Source organism: Lipotes vexillifer, unplaced genomic scaffold (assembly GCF_000442215.2).
Source record: "Lipotes vexillifer unplaced genomic scaffold, Lipotes_vexillifer_v1.1 scaffold451, whole genome shotgun sequence".
Lineage (NCBI taxonomy): Eukaryota > Metazoa > Chordata > Mammalia > Artiodactyla > Lipotidae > Lipotes > Lipotes vexillifer.
In genome coordinates this window covers 224,486-244,086 of record NW_006795989.1, presented here as the reverse complement: position 1 = coordinate 244,086, position 19,601 = coordinate 224,486, and the positions used below count along the sequence as shown (strand labels likewise).

At 46.5% G+C, this 19,601-nt stretch overlaps 1 protein-coding gene across 3 annotated transcripts in view; it reads left to right on the top strand.

The window, feature by feature from the left end:
• The window catches only part of EHF (ETS homologous factor), a 33,178-nt gene extending 15,659 nt beyond the window's left edge, over window positions 1-17,519 (top strand). Inside the window, exons 2-9 of one of the 3 annotated variants that reach the window (XM_007468066.1) lie at window positions 349-448; window positions 4,179-4,424; window positions 6,867-6,929; window positions 9,598-9,666; window positions 9,785-9,853; window positions 15,267-15,329; window positions 16,882-17,077; window positions 17,182-17,519. In XM_007468066.1, coding sequence (XP_007468128.1) covers window positions 349-448; window positions 4,179-4,424; window positions 6,867-6,929; window positions 9,598-9,666; window positions 9,785-9,853; window positions 15,267-15,329; window positions 16,882-17,077; window positions 17,182-17,281 — 906 coding nt within the window. In that variant the 3' untranslated portion in view covers window positions 17,282-17,519. Of the gene's footprint in view, window positions 1-348; window positions 449-4,178; window positions 4,425-6,866; window positions 6,930-9,597; window positions 9,667-9,784; window positions 9,854-15,266; window positions 15,330-16,881; window positions 17,078-17,181 lie in introns of those variants that run through there. The other 2 variants (XM_007468068.1, XM_007468067.1) reach the window with 2 other exon arrangements.
• Window positions 17,520-19,601: the final 2,082 nt, after the last annotated feature.

Below are 19,601 nucleotides of genomic sequence, written 5' to 3'. Positions count from 1 at the left end.
TTTTTTAAAAAAAAAAAAAAAAAAAAAAAAAAAAAATTGGCTGCTGGCCAGACTCGCCCAGTGAGCAAGTATTACATTTTCCTCCCGTTTCATTCCGATCAGAGATTATTCATTTGTGAATGGGTGGCTATAAAATCTTGCCTCATGCATATGAAAATCGAACCTGGAAATTTTTAATTGCCAGTGAGTTTTGCTTTTACTGAAAGGGCTGTGGCAGCATGCTTCGCAGGCAATGGATGGAAGGACGAAATTATTTCTTCCTTCCTAAATTCACTCTATGGTCTATACTCTCAAATGACGTTTGTCCGAGAGGCACTTGTTGAACGGCCTGTTTGATTCCCCTTACAGATCATGATTCTGGAAGGCAGTGGTGTAATGAATCTCAATCCCAGCAACAGTCTCCTCCACCAGCAGCCGGCCTGGACAGACAGCTACCCCACGTGCAACGGTAAGAGGCCGCGCGGGGGTCAGTGTCACTCCCCATGGGGATTCTTCCTTGGCTTTAATTAGGCTTCGTTTCCCAACTTAATGAAAAATAGAGCTGGGAGGTGTGGGGACCAGGGAGACTGGAGAAAACTCTTCCTCCTGCTGGAGGGGTCCTCACAGGCCCCTCAGGACCCCAGCCAGAAGCCCATTTGAGATATTCCATGGTTTTCTCCCAATATTCAAAGGTCCAGGTTGGTAGCCTGGCAGAGAGGGTGACAGAAGAGGCACGCCAAAGGAAGGCCAGCTTTAATAGTGTTGGCTGGGATATCAAGATAGGATAGGATGGAAAACTGTGCGTGCGTGTGTGTGTGCGTGTGCGTGTGTGTGCGTGCGCGTGTGTGCGTAAGCGCGCGCGTGTGCGCGCGCGCACGTGTGTGCGCATGTGCGTGCGCGTGTGCGTGCGTGTGTGTGTGTGTGTGTGTCGCATGTAAGCGTGGAAGTTAAGGAGGGGAGAGCTGTAGCAGCTTAATCTTTCTATTTCATTTTCCGCTGGCCTCCCTTTGTAAAGGGAGGGGAGAGATGTTAGGAGACCATGTGCCTGCCTTTGGTGCTTTAATCTAGAACCCATTGATTAGAAGGAGGGCCTGGTGGCGGGGCTTATAGAGGGTTTGGTGATCAAGCCCATGGCTTACTGTAGAAGCCGGACTGAATAAAGCTGCTGCTGAATCAGGGCACCGCACCCCATCGTGAAGGTGTTCGGTTTGCGCAGACTGCTGTGCACCGGACCACAGTGGGTGTAGGGAGCTCGGGGCCTTCTCCCACCCCATACCTGCCGCTAATCTCCTCCCCAGAGACTCTGCTGCGCTTGCTTCCCTTGAGAAAATGGAGATGGGCCATCGGTGAGCAGAGTCTGGGAAGCAGCAGTGGGAGGCTGATGGAAGGGGTGCATTCTTCAAGGAGTGGCCGATCTGTGGGCAGCTCCACCTTTCAGTTTGGAAGCCCAGCCACACGTGGTCAAAAGTGGGGATGGGTGACCTTCTCTTATTGATCACCTGTGCTTCTGAACTCCTGCCTTTTCTGGGCATGACCTTCCCTGTGGCAGGACTCAGATTCCTTGTGGGGACCTTGAAGGATGATTCCAAACAGGGAAAAGCTCTTTAGGCTGCAAAATCTTTTGGATGCCAGGCCCTAGGACCCTCGATTAAGGCAGCATCCCTCTGGTTTGCTCTGGAGTGTAGTAGTCAGCAGGGAGTAGAATCTAAACATCACTTTTTTACTCTCTAACTTCCAGAGGCCCCAGAGAAGGCCCAGCTCCTGGTCATGGTTGATGGGGGAGGCCACTTGAATGCCAAAGAGGAGCTGAACTCATACGATTTTCAGTGCTTTTCCCAAAGCTTCAGGAATCTGATGAGTCGCCTGGCTGATGGGGAGTCTCCCCTGGTCAACTTTAGACAAAATTCTCGGGTTCTGCCAAGTTCTAACAGGCTGCGCTATCAGGAGCCATCCTCTCATCTGGGTCATGTGACATCGAGAGAAGAAAGTACTGCAGGCCTGGTGTGGGGTTATTGAGAGTTGTTGTCTCTTGTTTACAAACCCGGAGCTGCACGGTCATAGCAACACAATTAATTTAAAAATAAAAGAACAAAGACTTGGGGAGCTGCAAAAAATGTAGGCCACCCTTAAATAGCTGTATTGGTGGGACACCGAAACGTCGAGAGGAAATAGAGACATCCGGTCTAGGCTCTGAGTGTTGGTGTATTAGGGAATATTTCTATGTAATTAAATTTTGGGGCTAGATTCGTCCAGTCCCTGCCCCTTCCCCCTCCACTGTTGGCTTCTCCTTTAGGGCCCAAGCTGAGGGTTTAGGCCTGCTTTTGTGTGGCCATGAGGAATGAGGAGTAAGGAACATAATATGAGTGGCAGGTGGGACCGGGTTAGAAACATTCCCCCTTCAGCCTTTCCTCCTGAGGTGTTGAGGGCTAGGCCATAGGCATTATGGAGATGAAACCTTTTGGAGCTCTGTAGCTCCTCGCCATTCAAACTGTATCCACTGACCAGCATCATAATCATCCTGGGGAAGCTTGTTAGGAATGCAGAAACTCAGGCCTCACCCCAGGTCTATGGAATCAGAATCTGCATTTGAACCACATTCCCTGGTGATTCATAATCACATTAGAGTTTGAGAAGTACCGATCTAGCATGACCTTGAAGAAAAAGTTAGGGACCATTTTCTTTTGCTACGTTTTCCTCTATTGGTCTATCCTTGAGTTTGTGGGAATATCTGTGTGTCATGCTCAGCTGGACTTCCCCTCCTTCAGCTTGGTGGGCTATAGTAGGGTTTTCCCCTTGTCCTTACCCCTTACCTTTCCCACTAGAGAGCTCCTTCCCTTGGCCCATGCTTTCAAGGCGATCATAAGGTCTCTCAGTCTGGTTACATGCCGCCAGAGGCTGGTTCTCTCTTCTCCATCCCTCCAGGATTTTGGGCTCATTTAGTCATGTTCTCTTAAGTGAGTATGAGAGTCACATACATAGATGGTTAGTCCATAGTAATAGCTCAGTAATAGCTATTGGCTTGAATGAATTGCTCTCCTTCACCGGTACTTGAATTAACCATCTCGTGAATGCACCTCACAACTCTTCCAGGTTCCGACGTCATTTCTTCTTCACCCCCAAATTTACTAAAGAAAGAGAGAGACAGTACCTATGATGGCAAAGTCTCTGAGGTAGTTTTTATGGGAGATTCACGGATGGGTAAGACAGAGTCCATGACCTTGAGCATACAACTTACAAAGGAGGACAGGACTGTAGTTAGAGACCCATCAAGAGAGGCAGAACATGACAAACGTCATTAGGAGAAATGTAAAATGCATCTCCTGGAGATTCAGAGGACAGCAGCCCTCAGCAGTCAGTCAGGGGCGTCTGCGATGGCTTTATAGGGTGGCCAGGGTCAGCAGGCTGGGTAGAAATTCAACAGGGAGTGATAGGTAGAATACAAACCGGGCTGAAAGAACAACATAGAAAAAAGGCAAAAGGTCACTTGAGGAATAGTTAGCGAAGAGCCTTAATGCCTGGCTTGGCAGTTTGGGGCCTAATTTCAGTGGATAAAGGGAAATTGCTGAAGGTAGCTGAGTAGGGAAGTGACATCCTAGTGGCTGTAATAACCAGTATGGGGTGGGAGGATGTCAGCACAGTGAGCAGTTGAATCATCTGGACCATTTTGGGGAGCAGCAAAGGCACCACAGAGAAAAGAACCTGAGTCTCAAGCTTCAGTTTTGGTTGAAATTGGTCTGAGTTTTGGGTATGTATGTGTATATATGCGTGTGTAAGGGAGAGAAATAAATGGGAGAGAGAGGGAGGAGACAGCTATGTGGGTGTGGACAAGAGGCTAATACTCTGTTGAAACTGCCCCAATGCTTTAGCTTTCATGGTAGTTTGTGGGAGGTGGGGGAAGAGCTCGTGATCGCAGAGGATTTCAAGTGTTGTGTCCTCATCCAGAGCTCAGGGGTAAGTGTATGGAGAACAAAACGAAGATATACGGAGGCTGAATGATTGGCTCCCACCACAACTGGGGAAAGAATTGCATTTCCTAGAGCCTCCTCTCCAGAGCCCATCTCAAGCTCCAATCCCCACTGATGCACGCAGAGGGTGGTTGTGATCCCTGTGACGTCTGGCAGCCAGAGGGGCATCCCCATGTCTGGGATCATGCTCGGAAACAAACACAGGTCACTCACAGGGCCGCCTCCTGTTTGCAGTTTCCAGCGGGTTTTTTGGAGGTCAGTGGCATGAAATCCATCCTCAGTACTGGACCAAGTACCAGGTGTGGGAATGGCTCCAGCACCTCCTGGACACCAACCAGCTGGATGCCAGCTGCATCCCTTTCCAGGAGTTTGACATCGACGGCGAGCATCTCTGCAGCATGAGTCTGCAGGAGTTCACCCGGGCGGCAGGGACAGCGGGACAGCTTCTCTACAGCAACTTGCAGCATCTCAAGTGGAATGGTAACTCTTTCTCAGTCTCTGTCTCTGTCTCTCTGCCCTGCTAGGAGCCAGCTGGGAAGAGCAGAGACTCCACAGCTGGCAGGGTTCCTGTTTAGGGGCATCCAAGGATGGTCTCACCTCCAAATTACTGTTTCCTGAGACAGAGAAGTAGAAGGGAGGTGAGAGGACAGGCTTGAAGCCTAGGGTACAAGGTGTGTCTAATCCCATACAAATCCAGCATAATGTAATTCTCTCTTTACATGGTTAATTTCCAAGGAGACAAAGGTTAGCTGGGTATTCACAGGATACTTGGTACTCTCAGAAAACCACTTCTTTCTCTTGCAAATGGGGTTCGATTGTTTCTTTCCCAATCCCTTGCTTGTTAAGATCATCATGGCTATTTTTTTTTTTTTTTTTTTTTTTCTTGCGTTATGCGGGCCTCTCACTGTTGCGGCCTCTCCCATTTGCGGAGCACAGGCTCCGGACGCGCAGGCCCAGCGGCCATGGCTCATGGGCCCAGCCGCTCCGCGGCATGCGGGATCCTCCCGAAACGGGGCACGAACCCGCGTCCCCTGCATCGGCAGGCGGACCCTCAAGCACTGCGCCACCAGGGAAGCCCTCATCATGGCTATTTTTTTAAAAATAATTTCTACACCTAGGTTCTTAAGATGGGACGTAAGTGTGGTAAGAAAATAGGCAAAATTAGATCTAGTTTGTTTTGGGGGAGGGGAGAAAGCTTACGATATTACAACAGATTTTTAAAAGGTCCTGAATTGAAAAAAAAAGGCTTAAAACGAATGGTCTGGACACATTTGGGATGTTTCTGCAGTGATTTCTGGGATTGGTGCTGCCCTAGAGCCCCAGGTGTCTTTCCTGAGGCCTCACCTAGCACGTAGACAGGCATCGTTTAAAGGCTGTCCACTGGTGATAGTTTATTCACACATGCACGCGCGCTACACTGGCTTGCAAGAGCTGATAGGGTAGACAACTATCTTGCAGAATGTCCTTGACACGGGCCTAAGATTCTTCTGATAATGGCTATAAAAACTAGCTCCTCTGAGAACTATCTTGGAAAGCAGTGATATGTACGAATAGTGAGCTGTCCTGTCCACATCAGAATGGGCATGTCTGTCTAAGCAGAATCTGTGTTTGGGCATGTAGCTGGAGCTTTGGGAAGCATGAGCTCCAGGGCTATGAACCAGATTCAGATCCAGATAGCTGCCATCAACACTGAAGGGAACCCAGCATCTGGCTTCGGAGCGGGCAGAAGTGGTGGTCATTTGAGATGACCTCATTCAGCTCCTGGGCACTCCCTACTTCCCATCCACCTCACAGAGGTGGTTGCTCAGTTTTCTTTTACTAGAACCAAACCAACCAAAGCTCTAAAAATAACCCCCAGGCATCTTCAGAAAGAGCAGACTTACACTTGAAGAATTAAAAATATTTACCTCCCCACCTCCAATTAAATCCACTCCTTTAAAGCTTTGCCCTGATTGAAGCTTAAGGCAGGGAAGTGTGGGAGGTGATGTGGCCGTCCTTGACCTTCCATCTTTGGCCTTCCATGACTTGCATGCTGCTGGTGCCTCTGAATACCTAATGTCCAGATGTCTCACCTTTGTTTCGTTGTTTGCCTTTTTGTAGACATTCCTCTAACTTCCATTTATTGAGTATTTACTTATACAAGGACTCTAAGTGAATTGATTCATTTGGTGACCTTATGAGAAAATGAATATTGCACCCATTTGACAGGGGCAGTTTTCATCTGGGAAAACTGAAGGTCAGAGACATTAAAGCATGACCTCTGCTCCTGAGATATTTATAATCTGGATGGGCAGGAAAAACATATGAAACAAATTCACATGTATATATGTGCTTTTATATACGATACATCTGGAGAAAAGTTGCCAGGCATAAATAAGGGAAGAATCACTGCACTTATCCAGACATAGCTCATAGATTAGATCTAATCAAAAGGGGTTTGATTAAATTTAAGATCAAAGAAGAATTAAGGTGGTTTTCCTTGTGTTTCCTTTGCATTTTGTATCAAATCTTAGTATGGGAAAGCACCTTAGAGGAAATCTAATGACTTTAGCTAGCTTAATCTCCTAAATATACAGTTGAGGAAACCAAGATGAAGAAAGGTGAAGGACCTTGCAGCTATTAGTGGAAAAACGGGTCTTTCAACTTCTAAAGTTCTATTTCCCTCATACTGGATGCCTTCTCTATACAAGGCCAAATAATTCCATCTGATGTTGGTGCCCTAGCTACTGATTTTCTGGGCCAAGGGCCCCAGGCTTGAGATTATAGATCCAGAGAGGGAAGCCCCCTCCCAGAAGTAAAGAAGGGTCATCATGTTGTGGGACTGTCAGAAACTCTTTCATGAAGCCAGCTTCGTCCTTGGTCAAGCAGCACATTTTGGCTACACGTGGGCCCGCTCTGAGTTTCCCAATCTGTCCTTCACAGGCCAGTGCAGCAGTGACCTGTTCCAGTCCACACACAATGTCATTGTCAAGACCGAACAAGCTGGTGAGTCGTGGCAGATGAAGGGAGCCAACTTGGCAGGCAAAGGCCTGCGGAGGACAACTGGGAGGGAGTGTGAGGGAGAGTGTGAGAGCAGGACGGAGACAGTACTTTGGCAGGAAACCCAGGGATGTCTCTTCCCTGACTGTCTCCAATGGGCCAGGCAGCCATGAGCCTCATCCCTCGTCCTTGGGAACAATGACTGCCGACTATTTCTGATTTCTAAGATTGATGGTGAGCCGAATTCTGCCCACACTTCTCTGCTTCCCATGGCTGGTCAAGGGAACATCCAGGCTCTGATCCAGGAGGCCAGAAAATGCAGAGTCTAAGTGGGCTTTCTTGTCACCACAAAGAGTCGGGGGATTGGACTTGGCCAAGTTAGGAGAAGCCAGGGGAGGGAAGAGGAAGTGTCAGCGTCTCGTCTCCCCTTCCTCCCTTGGAGGGAGTGTGTTTCACAAGGAGGAGGAAGATTCGGACTTGGTGTTGTAGTCACTATAGTTTCTGGGGACCTTGGAGTTTCTGTAGGGATGTCCAAAGGCAGCTGTGGAACTGACGCCTGCCTTAAGTACGCTTTTAGGCAAAAGCCACTATTCTGAGCCCTGAGTAGGGTCTGCAGGCCCAGAGTAGCTACATACAGTTTTGTTCTCCTTCATCTGCCTAATCATCCCTCCTTCCTCTGTCCCAAAATCTCTCCCCTGGGGACTTTCTGTGTCCCCTGGGGACTTGCAGGGGGCAGTAACTGCCTCAAGAAGTTGTGCCCTAGAGCCTTGTACCAATCAGAGGTCTTTGAATAGTGACCTTTGGCCTATGACCTCTTAGTCTAGGGAGAGCTCTGCAAGTCCCCCCAAGTCCATAGGAGCTGCCACTGCTCCAAGGTCACTCCCCATGTCCACATCAGTGAGAATGTGGGCCACATGGACCAACCACGGAGTTTGCCTCAGGCCTCCCTGCAGGTTGCGTGCCAGTCACCAAGGACTGTATTAGACCTGGGGTGATTTGTGAGTCACTAGGGGCAGAAATTGGCCCCACGCAGTTATTTACTCTTTTATAAGGGGGCTGGTCTACCATTATTAAAGAAAAAACAGTAGCTGCTAAACATGTTAATTAGGTATTCCTAGCTCTGCCCTTCCCCCCAGAGACCAGGGTTGAGTTACCCAGATGGTCTATGCTTTATGGGCGTGACTGCCCTAGAGGCAGGCACAGGACTTGGCCTAGAGGATGGTGCCCCCTGACCCCGAATCCCCACTGTTGACTGGACAGATAGCCCCAGCGGAGGAGCCAGGCTGGTACTGGAGAGGTCCCAAGTACTCGACAATTCCTCCTTGACCATCCAGACATTCTCATGTTGCCAGTTCAGAAAAGCTGAGCCGAAGGGTGGGAAAGAAGCTCCACCCTGGGAGGAGGGGAAAGGAGGCTCATATAGGGGCCAACACCCCCAAACCTTTTTGGTTCAGTTTGTTTTCAGAGACAACAACAGGTATACAAGGTGACCCAACGAGGACAGAGGGTGTAACCCCTAAGGGATCAGGCTTGGGGTGCCCAAACACGTAGCTATTAGTTCAAATACCAGCTAAGTCCCTATGTCGTAAACAGGAGGACTTAGCCAGTGAGTCAGGTTTTTATACCATTTATGCTACAAAAACAAAATGAAACTCGGCCAGTGGCTTACCGCCCCGGCCCTGAAATTCGGATGCTGGGCAGGAGGAAGCTGAGGGCAGCCTCTGTCTGTGACGAGGGCAGAGCAGGAAGCTCCTGGTGGGGATGAGGCGACAGCTCCTGCCAGAGCTCACAGCTCTTGGCCAGCCAGGAAAGAAGATTCTGTTGGAGATCAGCCCAGAGGTGAGGGGTGTGTAGGAGTTGGGCTTCGTTTAGGGTAGGCGGAGGGGAGTTTCCTTGGAGTCCGAGATCTGAAGAGTCAGGAGACGTGCTTACCCAGCACACTGAAGAGAGAGAGAGAGAACTTTTCCTAGATGAAGCACTGAGGCCCTACTCTTAAAACCTGTTTATTTGATTTGGTAACACTCTCATCTCCTTCTCCTTAGTTCTGTTTTGAAAATTTTATGTCACCCCTTAAGCGTATTGGAGAAATCCTGGAGGGAGGGGGCTGTCACCCAACTTGAGGAGAGTTTCTCTCTGGATTTTAGCAATAAAGACTCTGTGATAAGATTGAGCAGACTTTTTCTTAAAGAAACATCATTAATTCTCCCAGGAAGACGTTACTAGGAAAAGATGCTCATTAATCATGAAATTATTTTGTCCCTACCATTTTTTTTTTACTAGTTTAAAAATATTCTGGTGACAATATAGTAGAATGTAAGACAATGCCAGGCTCCTGGACCGCACCCCCACCCCAAGTGCAGACTGGGAATATCCTCAGGAAAGCATTGGTCTAGGACAGGATCCCACTGTTGCAACTTCTCTCACTTCCCTCAAAATGCAACAGGTGCAGAACACCTGGATGGGGCCGTAACAAAGTCCAACTCCCCTAGGGCCCTGGAAGAAAACTGGGGTAACGTTATGATAAGGTAACATGTGGCTGAAGCAGAATCTTATCTCTTCTCTCTGAGAACCAGCCCCTTGTCCCACGCCTCTTTGATGAACAGTGAGTAAGAAAAGGCAAACTCCTCACCTGGGGAAGGTGATCGCTGACATTCCCATTTTCTGTCCTTTGTAGACCCTTCCATCATGAACACCTGGAAAGAAGAAAACTATTTATATGACACCAGCTATGGTAGCACAGTAGGTAACTAACTCCCCAACGCTTAAGACCCTTTTACATTCTTATTCTGGTTTTCTAACAGCCCAAAATTTATGCTGTAAGGAGGAGACTCTTAATGTCCTTTATGTTTACATTGCCACAGAGTTGTTGGACAGCAAAACTTTCTGCCGGGCCCAGATCTCCATGACAACCAGCGGTCACCTTCCCATTGGTAAGTTGTCCTGACATCCGAGGCTGAATGTGCCTCCTGCAAGTGCTTACTGTGAATTAATGAGAATTACCAATGCCCTACATTTCCAACTTTTTAATGGGAGTCTTTCCCATTAAAAGGCTAGGAAAAGTTTATAAAGAATCTGCTTTCGGGCCCATATTTGTACATTGAAAATGACCAGCAAGGATGCCTCTAGGAAATGTGCTTTGCTCCTGTGAAACCAAGTCACTCTCTGTGACAACAGAAGCTCTCTTTTCAGTAAAAACTTGCTTTTGTGAAATTATCCAATAAAATTATTCATATGTGGGTATCCTTACAGGGGAGAAGGCTCTATTTAATTTTCAACAAGCTGTCTTTGGCTTTAGAGAATGAATGTCTAACAGTGGAATTCAGAGGTCAGTGAACCTGGGATGATGGTCTCTGGGTGGAGGGGCAGTAGCTGAAAACATCTGGAACCCTGGGAATCACAGGTCAGTTTTAAAGTCTGACCTTGTTGGCTCATCAGGACTCTCTGATTAGTCAGATCACCTGCACATTATGAATTATGTTCATGTAAGTTGTGTTTGGTTAGGATTGGATGCATCTGGGGTCTACCCATGACTCTCAATCAAGGTTACACTGAGCGGGAGGGTTGGTCTGTTGGGAGTCTGGGAGAGGAGCTTTCAGATTGTATTTCAGATTATTTCTCCTTGTCCACTTACAAATAGGTCCACTGGTAGGAATGAGTGCATGGGGAGGTGAAGAGAGGGTTTCGTGTTGTCCCTTGATCTCGGTGAGAATTTGTGAATCTGTTTGGCTCTGTGAAATGGAGCTTAGACCCGTCACAAGTGAATCTGTCTTTTCCTGGAATTGAATTTGGGGCAACTTCAGAACTGGGATTTAAAAGAGTATCTGTGATGTGAAAGGAATAATCAAACAACAACCCTTCCTCCTTCCTTTTTTTTTTTTCATTTTGTTGGGTGTGCTTTTGAGAACTGAAAAACTGAAAGCTTTTGGTTTGAGGTTTTGTTCGGGTCAAGCCCTTTGAATGAGGCAGGGCTGGGAGCCAGGGTAAATGCTTCTGGAATTGAGGTTAAGAATGGAGGCCAATTCATTTCTCGACACCCCCCCCCCCACCTCCACACAGAGGCCCATCGCCTTATGTGTCACTCTAAGTATTTGCTGAAATTAGGGAACTAGATCAAACGCTGGAAAGGTTCTGCAGTGGATTTGCCATGCTGGGGGAACTGAGCCAGTCAGGGTAAAATTTCTGTGGCAATCATTGCCACCCAGTCAAGACCAAGGTTTTCAGAGCTGAAGAAACCACCATGGTCACCCTCTGACTTCCTGACACACCTTCTAAGTTGTCACCTCCCATGTCCTGGGTCTTTGGCTTAGGGCAGAAGATTCCAAGGAAGAATAAAGTTGAAACAACCCCTTCCTGAGCCTCAGGGATGGTTAGGTCTCTAGGCACCTGGGAAAGGAAAAGCTGTAATCAACAACTCTGCTGCCCTCCCAGCCAGGCCACACTGTTCTCTCCTGCATCCTGACTTAACCTGCTGCAATCTCCCAATCAAAAGGGACCAATGTCGGCTTTCATATTTGTAGTAACAGGGAACTAACTCACTGTCTCCTGAGTTCAACTATTCTACTTTTGAATAGTCTTTCTTCAAATGGGCTTTACAAATCTGATCTCCTGCACCTCCCTTGATTCTTGATCACCTTACTCCAGATTCCTATCCCGAAATTGTAACACAGGCTGGAAAATGAGATAAGCCATCCAGGACCCCGATCAGAACGATCACTTAAAGAATCATTTCAGTGTCTGGGTTGGTGAATTCTTTGGGGTAATAGCCTTCCAGGTAGGATAGTTAATTACAGCCTTGTAAGGATCAATTCCTTTCAGAATAGTTTAGTCTCTACTGGACGGGACCAGAACCGCCCCACCCCACCCCACCCCCCGCCCCCAAAGACCCTTGTCATTTGTTGAGTCTCTGGATTTCCAGCTCCCATGAAATGGAGTGCAGTTAAGTATCTTTATGTGTTTTAGTGCAAGTCATAAGCCGTGCTGAGGCGAGGCCACATGTCAACTGACGCCCTCGCTGATAAACACAGGTGGGGAAGCGGGCTCTGTTTTGATGTCTCTGTCATCTGCTCATTTCATAAAATGGCCGCCGCCGGTGTTCCGGATCTGCCCGATAGTCCTCGAGCCAATCACGCTAATTCGGGATTGATGTGTTTATTTACCGACTCGCTGAGCCTAGAGCGAGGGTGGCGTGGTCTATTATAACACTGAAATTTGTATATCCTGTAAAGAAATGGCTCACAGCTGAATAATATGCATATGCTTCTAATCTTTGCTTCTTGTGAAGCTTAGATGAAGTCATGCTCTGGAACTCATCATAAACTTGTGCCTCGGTGCTGCCCCGTCTGGACTGGACCTTGGCCTGAGGTGCCTGGGAGTGGAGCAGCAGAAGGCCAAGCTGGACAGTTTCCCCAGAGCAAGAAGCCATTATTTTATAACGATGAATCACTTAACCACGCGGCTAACTTCAAAGGTTTTGACTTTTATTTTGGGGCCGGGGGAAGATTCAGGGGGCAAGGCCATCATATTAAGGTGAGGTTTCAGATCAAAAGATTTTAGTGCTGAGGCAGGTGGGTGATTCCACAGCTTGTCCCCCATGCCCTGGGGACTGGAAGAAGAGGCTGGAAGAAATTCAAGTTTCTTTTGCCTTTGGCTGCATGTTCTTGCCTACGATGATGCGCACATTTTTATTGGGGGGATTTTTTTCGTGGGAGGTCTTTCTTAAGCTGGATGGAAGTCTAGCTTGCGTAAATGGCTGACATCTCAAAGAGAACATTTCCTCGTGCTGTAGCTGGTCTGGGGGTTCTTAATCTGGAGTCCATGGACTCCTAAGTGACCCACACACTCCTGAAATTGTTGCAGAATTTCACGAGTGTACACATATGTGCCTTTTTCTGGGGAGAGGGGCCAAGGTTTCCATTTTATTCATAAAGGTACCTTAACTCCCCGAAGTAACTGATTCTTGCATTACATGAGTTTGCAACCCCTAAACAATGATTGAGGCCAAAAAGCTGAGAGACACGTACACTTGCGTTTCTCTGAGTTCAATGCTGGCTCTGAAATAATGGCCCTGCATCCCTCCTGGATGCCATTTGAAAATGAGCTTTGCTTGTGGCCTGCTGGGTAAATGCCACTCTTTGTCTGCAGAACAACGTGGCCCTGTCAGAATGATGTATCACTTGGAAACCGCTGTGGGTGCCAACCTGTCGCAATATTGTCACATCCTGATGGGATGTCGCAACCTCACCCTGAAACCTACAGGGAGGGAGAGTGGAGTCTCCTTGCATTTCCTGCGAATTTGTTCTTTCAGGTTTCAGAGAAATCCAAGTCGGGTGCAAACCCTCCTGCTGACAGTGTTGAGGGGGAGGGGCGGTGGGGTGGCGGAGGGTGGTGGCGCATTTAACCAGAAACAGAGGTTTCTCTTCTAACCAGATCTTATTAAAGCTCTCTCATCTATCCCACCACGACTCTCAAACTGCTGGGAGCTCGAGTTGTGACAATCTGGGGTGAATGCATCCATGCACGCGGGGAAATAGAGAATCATCAAATTGGAATGACTTTTCCCCACTAACTAGTGGGTTGCAGAACTGAACCTGATTCTTGGCAGGGAAGACGTTTATGAAATCTGTTATGTGGCACCATCTTTGGAAATGGCATAGACTAATGGTTATGAGTGAAGCCTCTGGGTCCCGCTAGTACCTCCTTCATAGGGTGATTGTGTGAATCAAAACAGGTGATTCATGGAAAGTGCTGACCACAGTGCCTGGTACATAGTAAGTGGTCAAGAAACAGGAGCTAGTCTTCTTAACCATTTTCCTTAGGAGCTAATGGTATTCAAACTTTATTGAATAATGGGTCACTATTGACAATATTGAAAGCTGTGGACCCTCTTCCTTTGCCTGCGGTTTCAGTCAGTCTGAAATGCCCTTGAAGTCCACACATGGGTCAGCAAACCTTAAGTTAGGGAGCCCTGATGTAATGTACACAGAAGGGATGCGATATACTGGTCTAATTTCTTATCAGGATTGGCTACCATTTAGGGGCTGCCCTGGATTCAAGTTGGCAGATTTTTGATTGTGGGAATTCTTTTTGGTAAGATCTGCTTTAGTCGTCCTGACATTTGAAGTGCCCACTGACACACACACACACACACACACACACACACACACACACTCTGCTAGATCATTTAGTTTTCTCTTTAACAAGTTTTATTTCACAGATTTGCCTCTGTCATCTCCTCTTTGTTGATCATCTCAAGGGTTACCATAATGAGTCATTTGTTAGACTAATCTGTGTTTCCATAGTCCACTGTGGCCCTCTGTACTGAGCTCAGGCCAGTCAATGGCCCCTTTGTCAGGCTGATTAAAAGGTAACTTTGCATGCCAAAAAAGGCACTCCTCTGGCTTACAAGTCATCTTTCTTTGTTATAAATGTTTACATTTTTGTATTATATATATATATATAAAAGCCTAAAACTTTTCAATGACCTAAATCCTTCAGTGGGGACTTCCCTGGTGGTGCAGTGGTTAAGAATCCGCCTGCCAATGCAGGAGACATGGGTTAGATCCCTGGTCCGGGAAGATTCCACGTGCCGTGGAGCAACTAAGCCCGGCACCACAACTACTGAGCCTGCGCTCTAGAGGCTGCGAGCCACAACTACTAAGCCTGCATGCCACAGCTGCTGAAGCCCATGCATCTGGAGTCCGTGCTCTGCAACAAGAAGCCACTGTAATGAGAAGCCCATGCACCGCAATGAAGAGTAGCCCCCGCTCGCCTCAACTAGAAAAAGCCTGCGGGCAGCAAAGAAGACCCAACGCAGCCAAAAATAAATAAATAATAAATAAATAAAAATAAATCCTTCAATGGTTTCCCACCTCTCACAGAATAAGAGCTAAAATCCTCAAAAAGTCCTACAAGGCCTTAGTGATCTGAACCTCACCTCCTCCCCTCTGCCCCTTGTTCACAGCCACACTGGCTTCCTTCTATTCTATGCACACTGACCTCAGGGCCTTTGCTATTCTCAGGCATGGAAAGCTCTTCCACAAGCTCTCTGTATGGCTGTCCCCTCACACCTTTCTGGTCCCCTCATCAGAGACGTCTTCTGTGACCACCTTATATTTAATGGCAAAATTATTCCCATCTCCACACTTCTACCCCTATTTCTTACCCTGAAATTTTTTCTCCAGAGCACTTACCACCTGTGTTTTGTTTTGGACACGACCACCTACCTGAACAGTGCTAGGCATGTAGTAGGTGCTCAATAAATACTGGTGAAATGAGTGAATGAATGAATGAAGATGATAATTGTAGGAAACAGGGAAATGAAGCAGTTCTCATCTTTCTCTTTAGCAGAGTCGCCTGATATGAAAAAGCAGCAAGACCAACCAACAAAGTCCCACACCAAAAAGCACAGTAAGTTGGCTGGCTTTCAGATGCCTCCTGGCCCTTCCCCTTGAATGGAGAGTAACTGGAGGCCACCAGTTTTTAGACAAATATTGCCTCTGGCTGCTGCCTGCATCTCTTCACCTCAGACTGGGTAGGGTGTGAAAAGAGAGGCATCACTTGCTGGCTAAGTAACCCCCTCTGCAGTCGTTTCTCAAAGTGGAACCCCAGTGGATATTTCCTCCTCATTCTGTTCTCTTTGTGCTAAAACAGACATCAGTGAACAAGAACTTCTTGCAGGCATGGGGTGAGCAATTTCCCTTTCTCCAGAAAAAAGGGTGGGGAAAGGAGAGAGATGGGAAGAAACAGCTGAGGGTGTATTCTTTTTTCCTTCTGCTGAATGTTGGCTTCTTACTTTTGTGGAGTTACTGTTCCAAGAAATACTGTTTATTCTTAAGATTCAACAGTGCTCTTGGGGAGTTGTATTTCCCCCGATAATAAAACCTTATTAAAGTGTATGAAATATCAGAGACGTGGAGGTGGGTGGGTGGGGGACATGGAAAGAAATCAAGGTGGTGTAATCTGGAAATTGTAAGGAGTTGGACTGCTATCTGCTACTCCAGGTCAGCCCACGGAACTGAATGAACACAGCCCTTCAAATTGGGTGTGGGAGGGAGTTGTGTGTCACAAATCCAGTGAGGGTAGAATTGAATTTGGTTGCTAATTTCATTACAGTAGCTGTTTCATTTTCAAATTGGCCCCCTCAACCCCTGTGAGACCCCGCACCAATATATTCTAGGAGTTAGAATTCTAAGACCCTACCGATGTGCATTTGGCTGACACACAGTTGCTGGGTGGCAGCCGTCTGACTGAGGTTCTAAAGAAAAGAGGTTCTGAATAAAAGTGGTTGAGCGTTGCTCTCCTGGGAAGTAACAAGTTGAAATGAATGCCCAGCAATCTGTCAACCATATTTAGAAGATACACCTCCTAGCCTAGGAGATCTAAAACCTATTTTTTAAAATTTATTTCTTTTTATTGAAGTGCAATTGATTTACAATGTTGTGTTAATTTCTGCTGTACAGCAAAGGGATTCAGTTATACATATATATATGTTCTTTTTTAAAATATTTTTTATTATTGTTTATCACAGGATATTGAATATAGTTCCCCGTGCTATACAGTAGAACCTTGTTGTTTATCCATTCCATATAACAGCTTACATCTGCTAACCCCGACCTCCCACTCTGCCCCCTCTCCCAACCCGTGCCCCCTTGGCAAACACAAATCTGTTCTCTATGTAAGACCTGTTCTTTTGTCTTGGCTTTGCCGCTAGTTAGCTGTGTGGCCTTGGTTAAGTCAGTTAAATTCTCCATGCTTCAGCTTTCTGATTTGTAAAATTAAAAAACTGTGCTAGTTCATTCTTAAATACCCAGTGGGGATTCTGTGATTTGGCGCCACAGGTGGGTAGCATGGACTCGAGTATCTCTGACTGGTTGTAAGATGTTTCAACTCTAGGCTTCCTCTAGCCCTTCTTTGTGGTGATTTCAGCCATGAATAAACTCCTTTTCCTCCTTCACCTCAGATCCGAGAGGGACTCACTTATGGGAATTCATCCGCGACATCCTCCTGAACCCAGACAAGAATCCAGGGTTAATCAAATGGGAAGACCGGTCTGAGGGCATCTTCAGGTTCTTGAAATCAGAGGCTGTGGCCCAGCTATGGGGGAAAAAGAAAAACAACAGCAGCATGACCTACGAAAAACTCAGCCGAGCCATGAGGTGAGGAGTTTCACGTCTCCAAACATGCTAAGGCCGTGTGACCAGTTATTCCCCCGGCTGTCTTAATCAGACCAGCCACCTTATTGCAATGCCTTTCGTTACAGATATTACTACAAAAGAGAAATTCTGGAACGTGTGGATGGACGCAGACTGGTATATAAATTTGGGAAGAATGCACGCGGATGGAGGGAAAATGAAAACTGAAGCTGCTGATACATCGAACACAAACCTAAATACATCCCCAATGATAACCAACCAAGAAGTCCCTGGACATAAATACTTCAAAGACTACTTTTCTCTGATATTTATGTACCATGACGGGGAAAAAAATACATCTACTTCTAACAGGAAGAAGGAACATGACAGTTGATAGAATTATTTTGTTACTTTGAAGTATGTCCTATATGGGGAACAAACGTACACAGTTTTCTGTGAAATATGACACTGTATGTGGCTGTGATTTATTTTTGCCTCTATTGTGAAGTTCTTTTCCACTGCAAGAACAGAGTCTGTAGCCATGTGCTTCTTGCTAAGGAGAAAGAAAAAAAAAATCAGATGGCATTAAAAGTGTTTATATGCAAAATGATTGAGGAAAAGGCGACGTGTCCTCCGCACATAGCATCCTCGTGGCTTCTTCAAGAGAGGTGGGCGTGGTCTCTAGGATGAGCTCCAGGGTCTCCGATTGGTGGGATGAACCAGAAGGATGCTGAGAAGTCTACCCTGACCTTCGGGAGTCAGTGAGTGGAGAATGAGGACTTCCACAATCCACAGTGGACTGTAATCATTGCATAATCACATGCCTTTTATGCTTAAATCAGAAAAGAATAATGGTGGAGGGGGCTTTATACTCATTCAGGAATGATTTACCTGGTGCCAAGTCTATCTTCCCTCCTCCCTCTTGGATGACTGGTGAAAAACTTCAATTGCCACCTCTGCTCACTTTTAGTTACTTAAGAGAAGGTCCGGCTTTGGTTATTTTTATCCCAGTTGCTTAAAAATAAGTGGGAAAAGGGAGGTACTTATGAGTTTGCTCTTGTACTCCCATTGTCCTGTGGTTTCCCAGTTGGCACAATTGATATTTTTGTCTGAATTATTCTTTGTTGTGTATTATTTGGCTGTCCTGTGTGTTTTGGGATGTTTAGCAGTATCTATGAACTCTGTCCACTAGGTGCCCATAGCACTCTGGTCCTCGAAGTTATGACAACCCAAAATGTCTCTAGACATTACCAAATGTCCCTGGGGCCGGGGGCGGGGGAGGGAGAACCACTGATTTAGATAGTCAAGATGAAGATGGTGATTTATTCTCAGAACAACAACAAATCCCTAGAGTGAAGCAAAAGCAAGACTTTAAAGTCAACCTACTTTTCATTTTTAAAATGTTTGGACAATGGGTTAAAAGAGCTAGAGGGATTTCTTTTCAGAACCTGAGATGAGAGCTAGACTCAGATAAATTAAACAAGGGCTAACAATAGAACACACTTGCACTAGAATTACAAAACAAAGTAAAAATTATATTACAGAAGGAAACACTGACAGGAGAGAAAAAGAGTGTGTGTGTGAGAGAGAGGAAGTTAGTTCCAGGGGAGAATCTTTGCAGGTGTTAGTTCTTGTAATCTTTCCTCTTGGATAGTCTCTTTCCTGTCTCATCTTAACCCATTCCAAAGTGAATGATGTCTTGCCTAGATTTGCATCCAGAAGAATGTTAAAAAAAAAAAAAAGGACAAAGAAAAGAAAGGAAGGATGGAAGAGAAAAACAGAAAACTCAGTTCAGGATCTATGGTCAGGAAGGAGTTGGAGACTTCTCCAATGATGGCGTTGTTCTGGGTCCTTGGAGACTTATCGCCAGACCCTGAAATCTGGGAGGAATGTGAGCCTGTCGACACTTTGAAAATGAGTTTGAACATCCAGATCCCTTTTGCAACTTTTCTTTTCTGCTCCCCATGTCCTTGGCTTTCTCCTCCCTCCTGCTTCTCTATCTTGAGCATAATATGGGAATGAAGACATGTACCAGTAAGAGGGGGCTCGTCTCATCCACTGATGGAACACCTCCTGCAGTGCCTTCCTCAACTCAGGCAAGCGAGTCATAGTCAAAGGTTGCAGAGTGTCTGTAATGGATTCAGAAGGTTGGAAGTATGAAGAATTAAGAATTTGTCTTAATTATAATGAGAGCCATTATGGCCAGTGACCTTGGAGCACAGCTTAGTGAGATGAATGACCTTCTGAAGGTACAACCGAGTTGTTTTTCTCTCTGCCTGACTTGGGTGCTACTCAGTGTTGTCAAGTCACAGTTTCTGAGGGAACTGAGAGAAATGAAGATGAGCAGCACAGATCTGAGACATTCCTGCATGAAAGGCACACCTTGCTCTCCAAGGAAGGCTAAAGAACTACGAAGCTTTCCCAGCAGTTGACTGTGCTTCCCGCAGAATGAATTAAACCTCCAGATATTTGAATTAAAGTGTAAACACATGAATGTTTGTGTGTCTGCGTGTGTCTGAATTGTGTGAAGTTATTAGGGGTGTCTGCT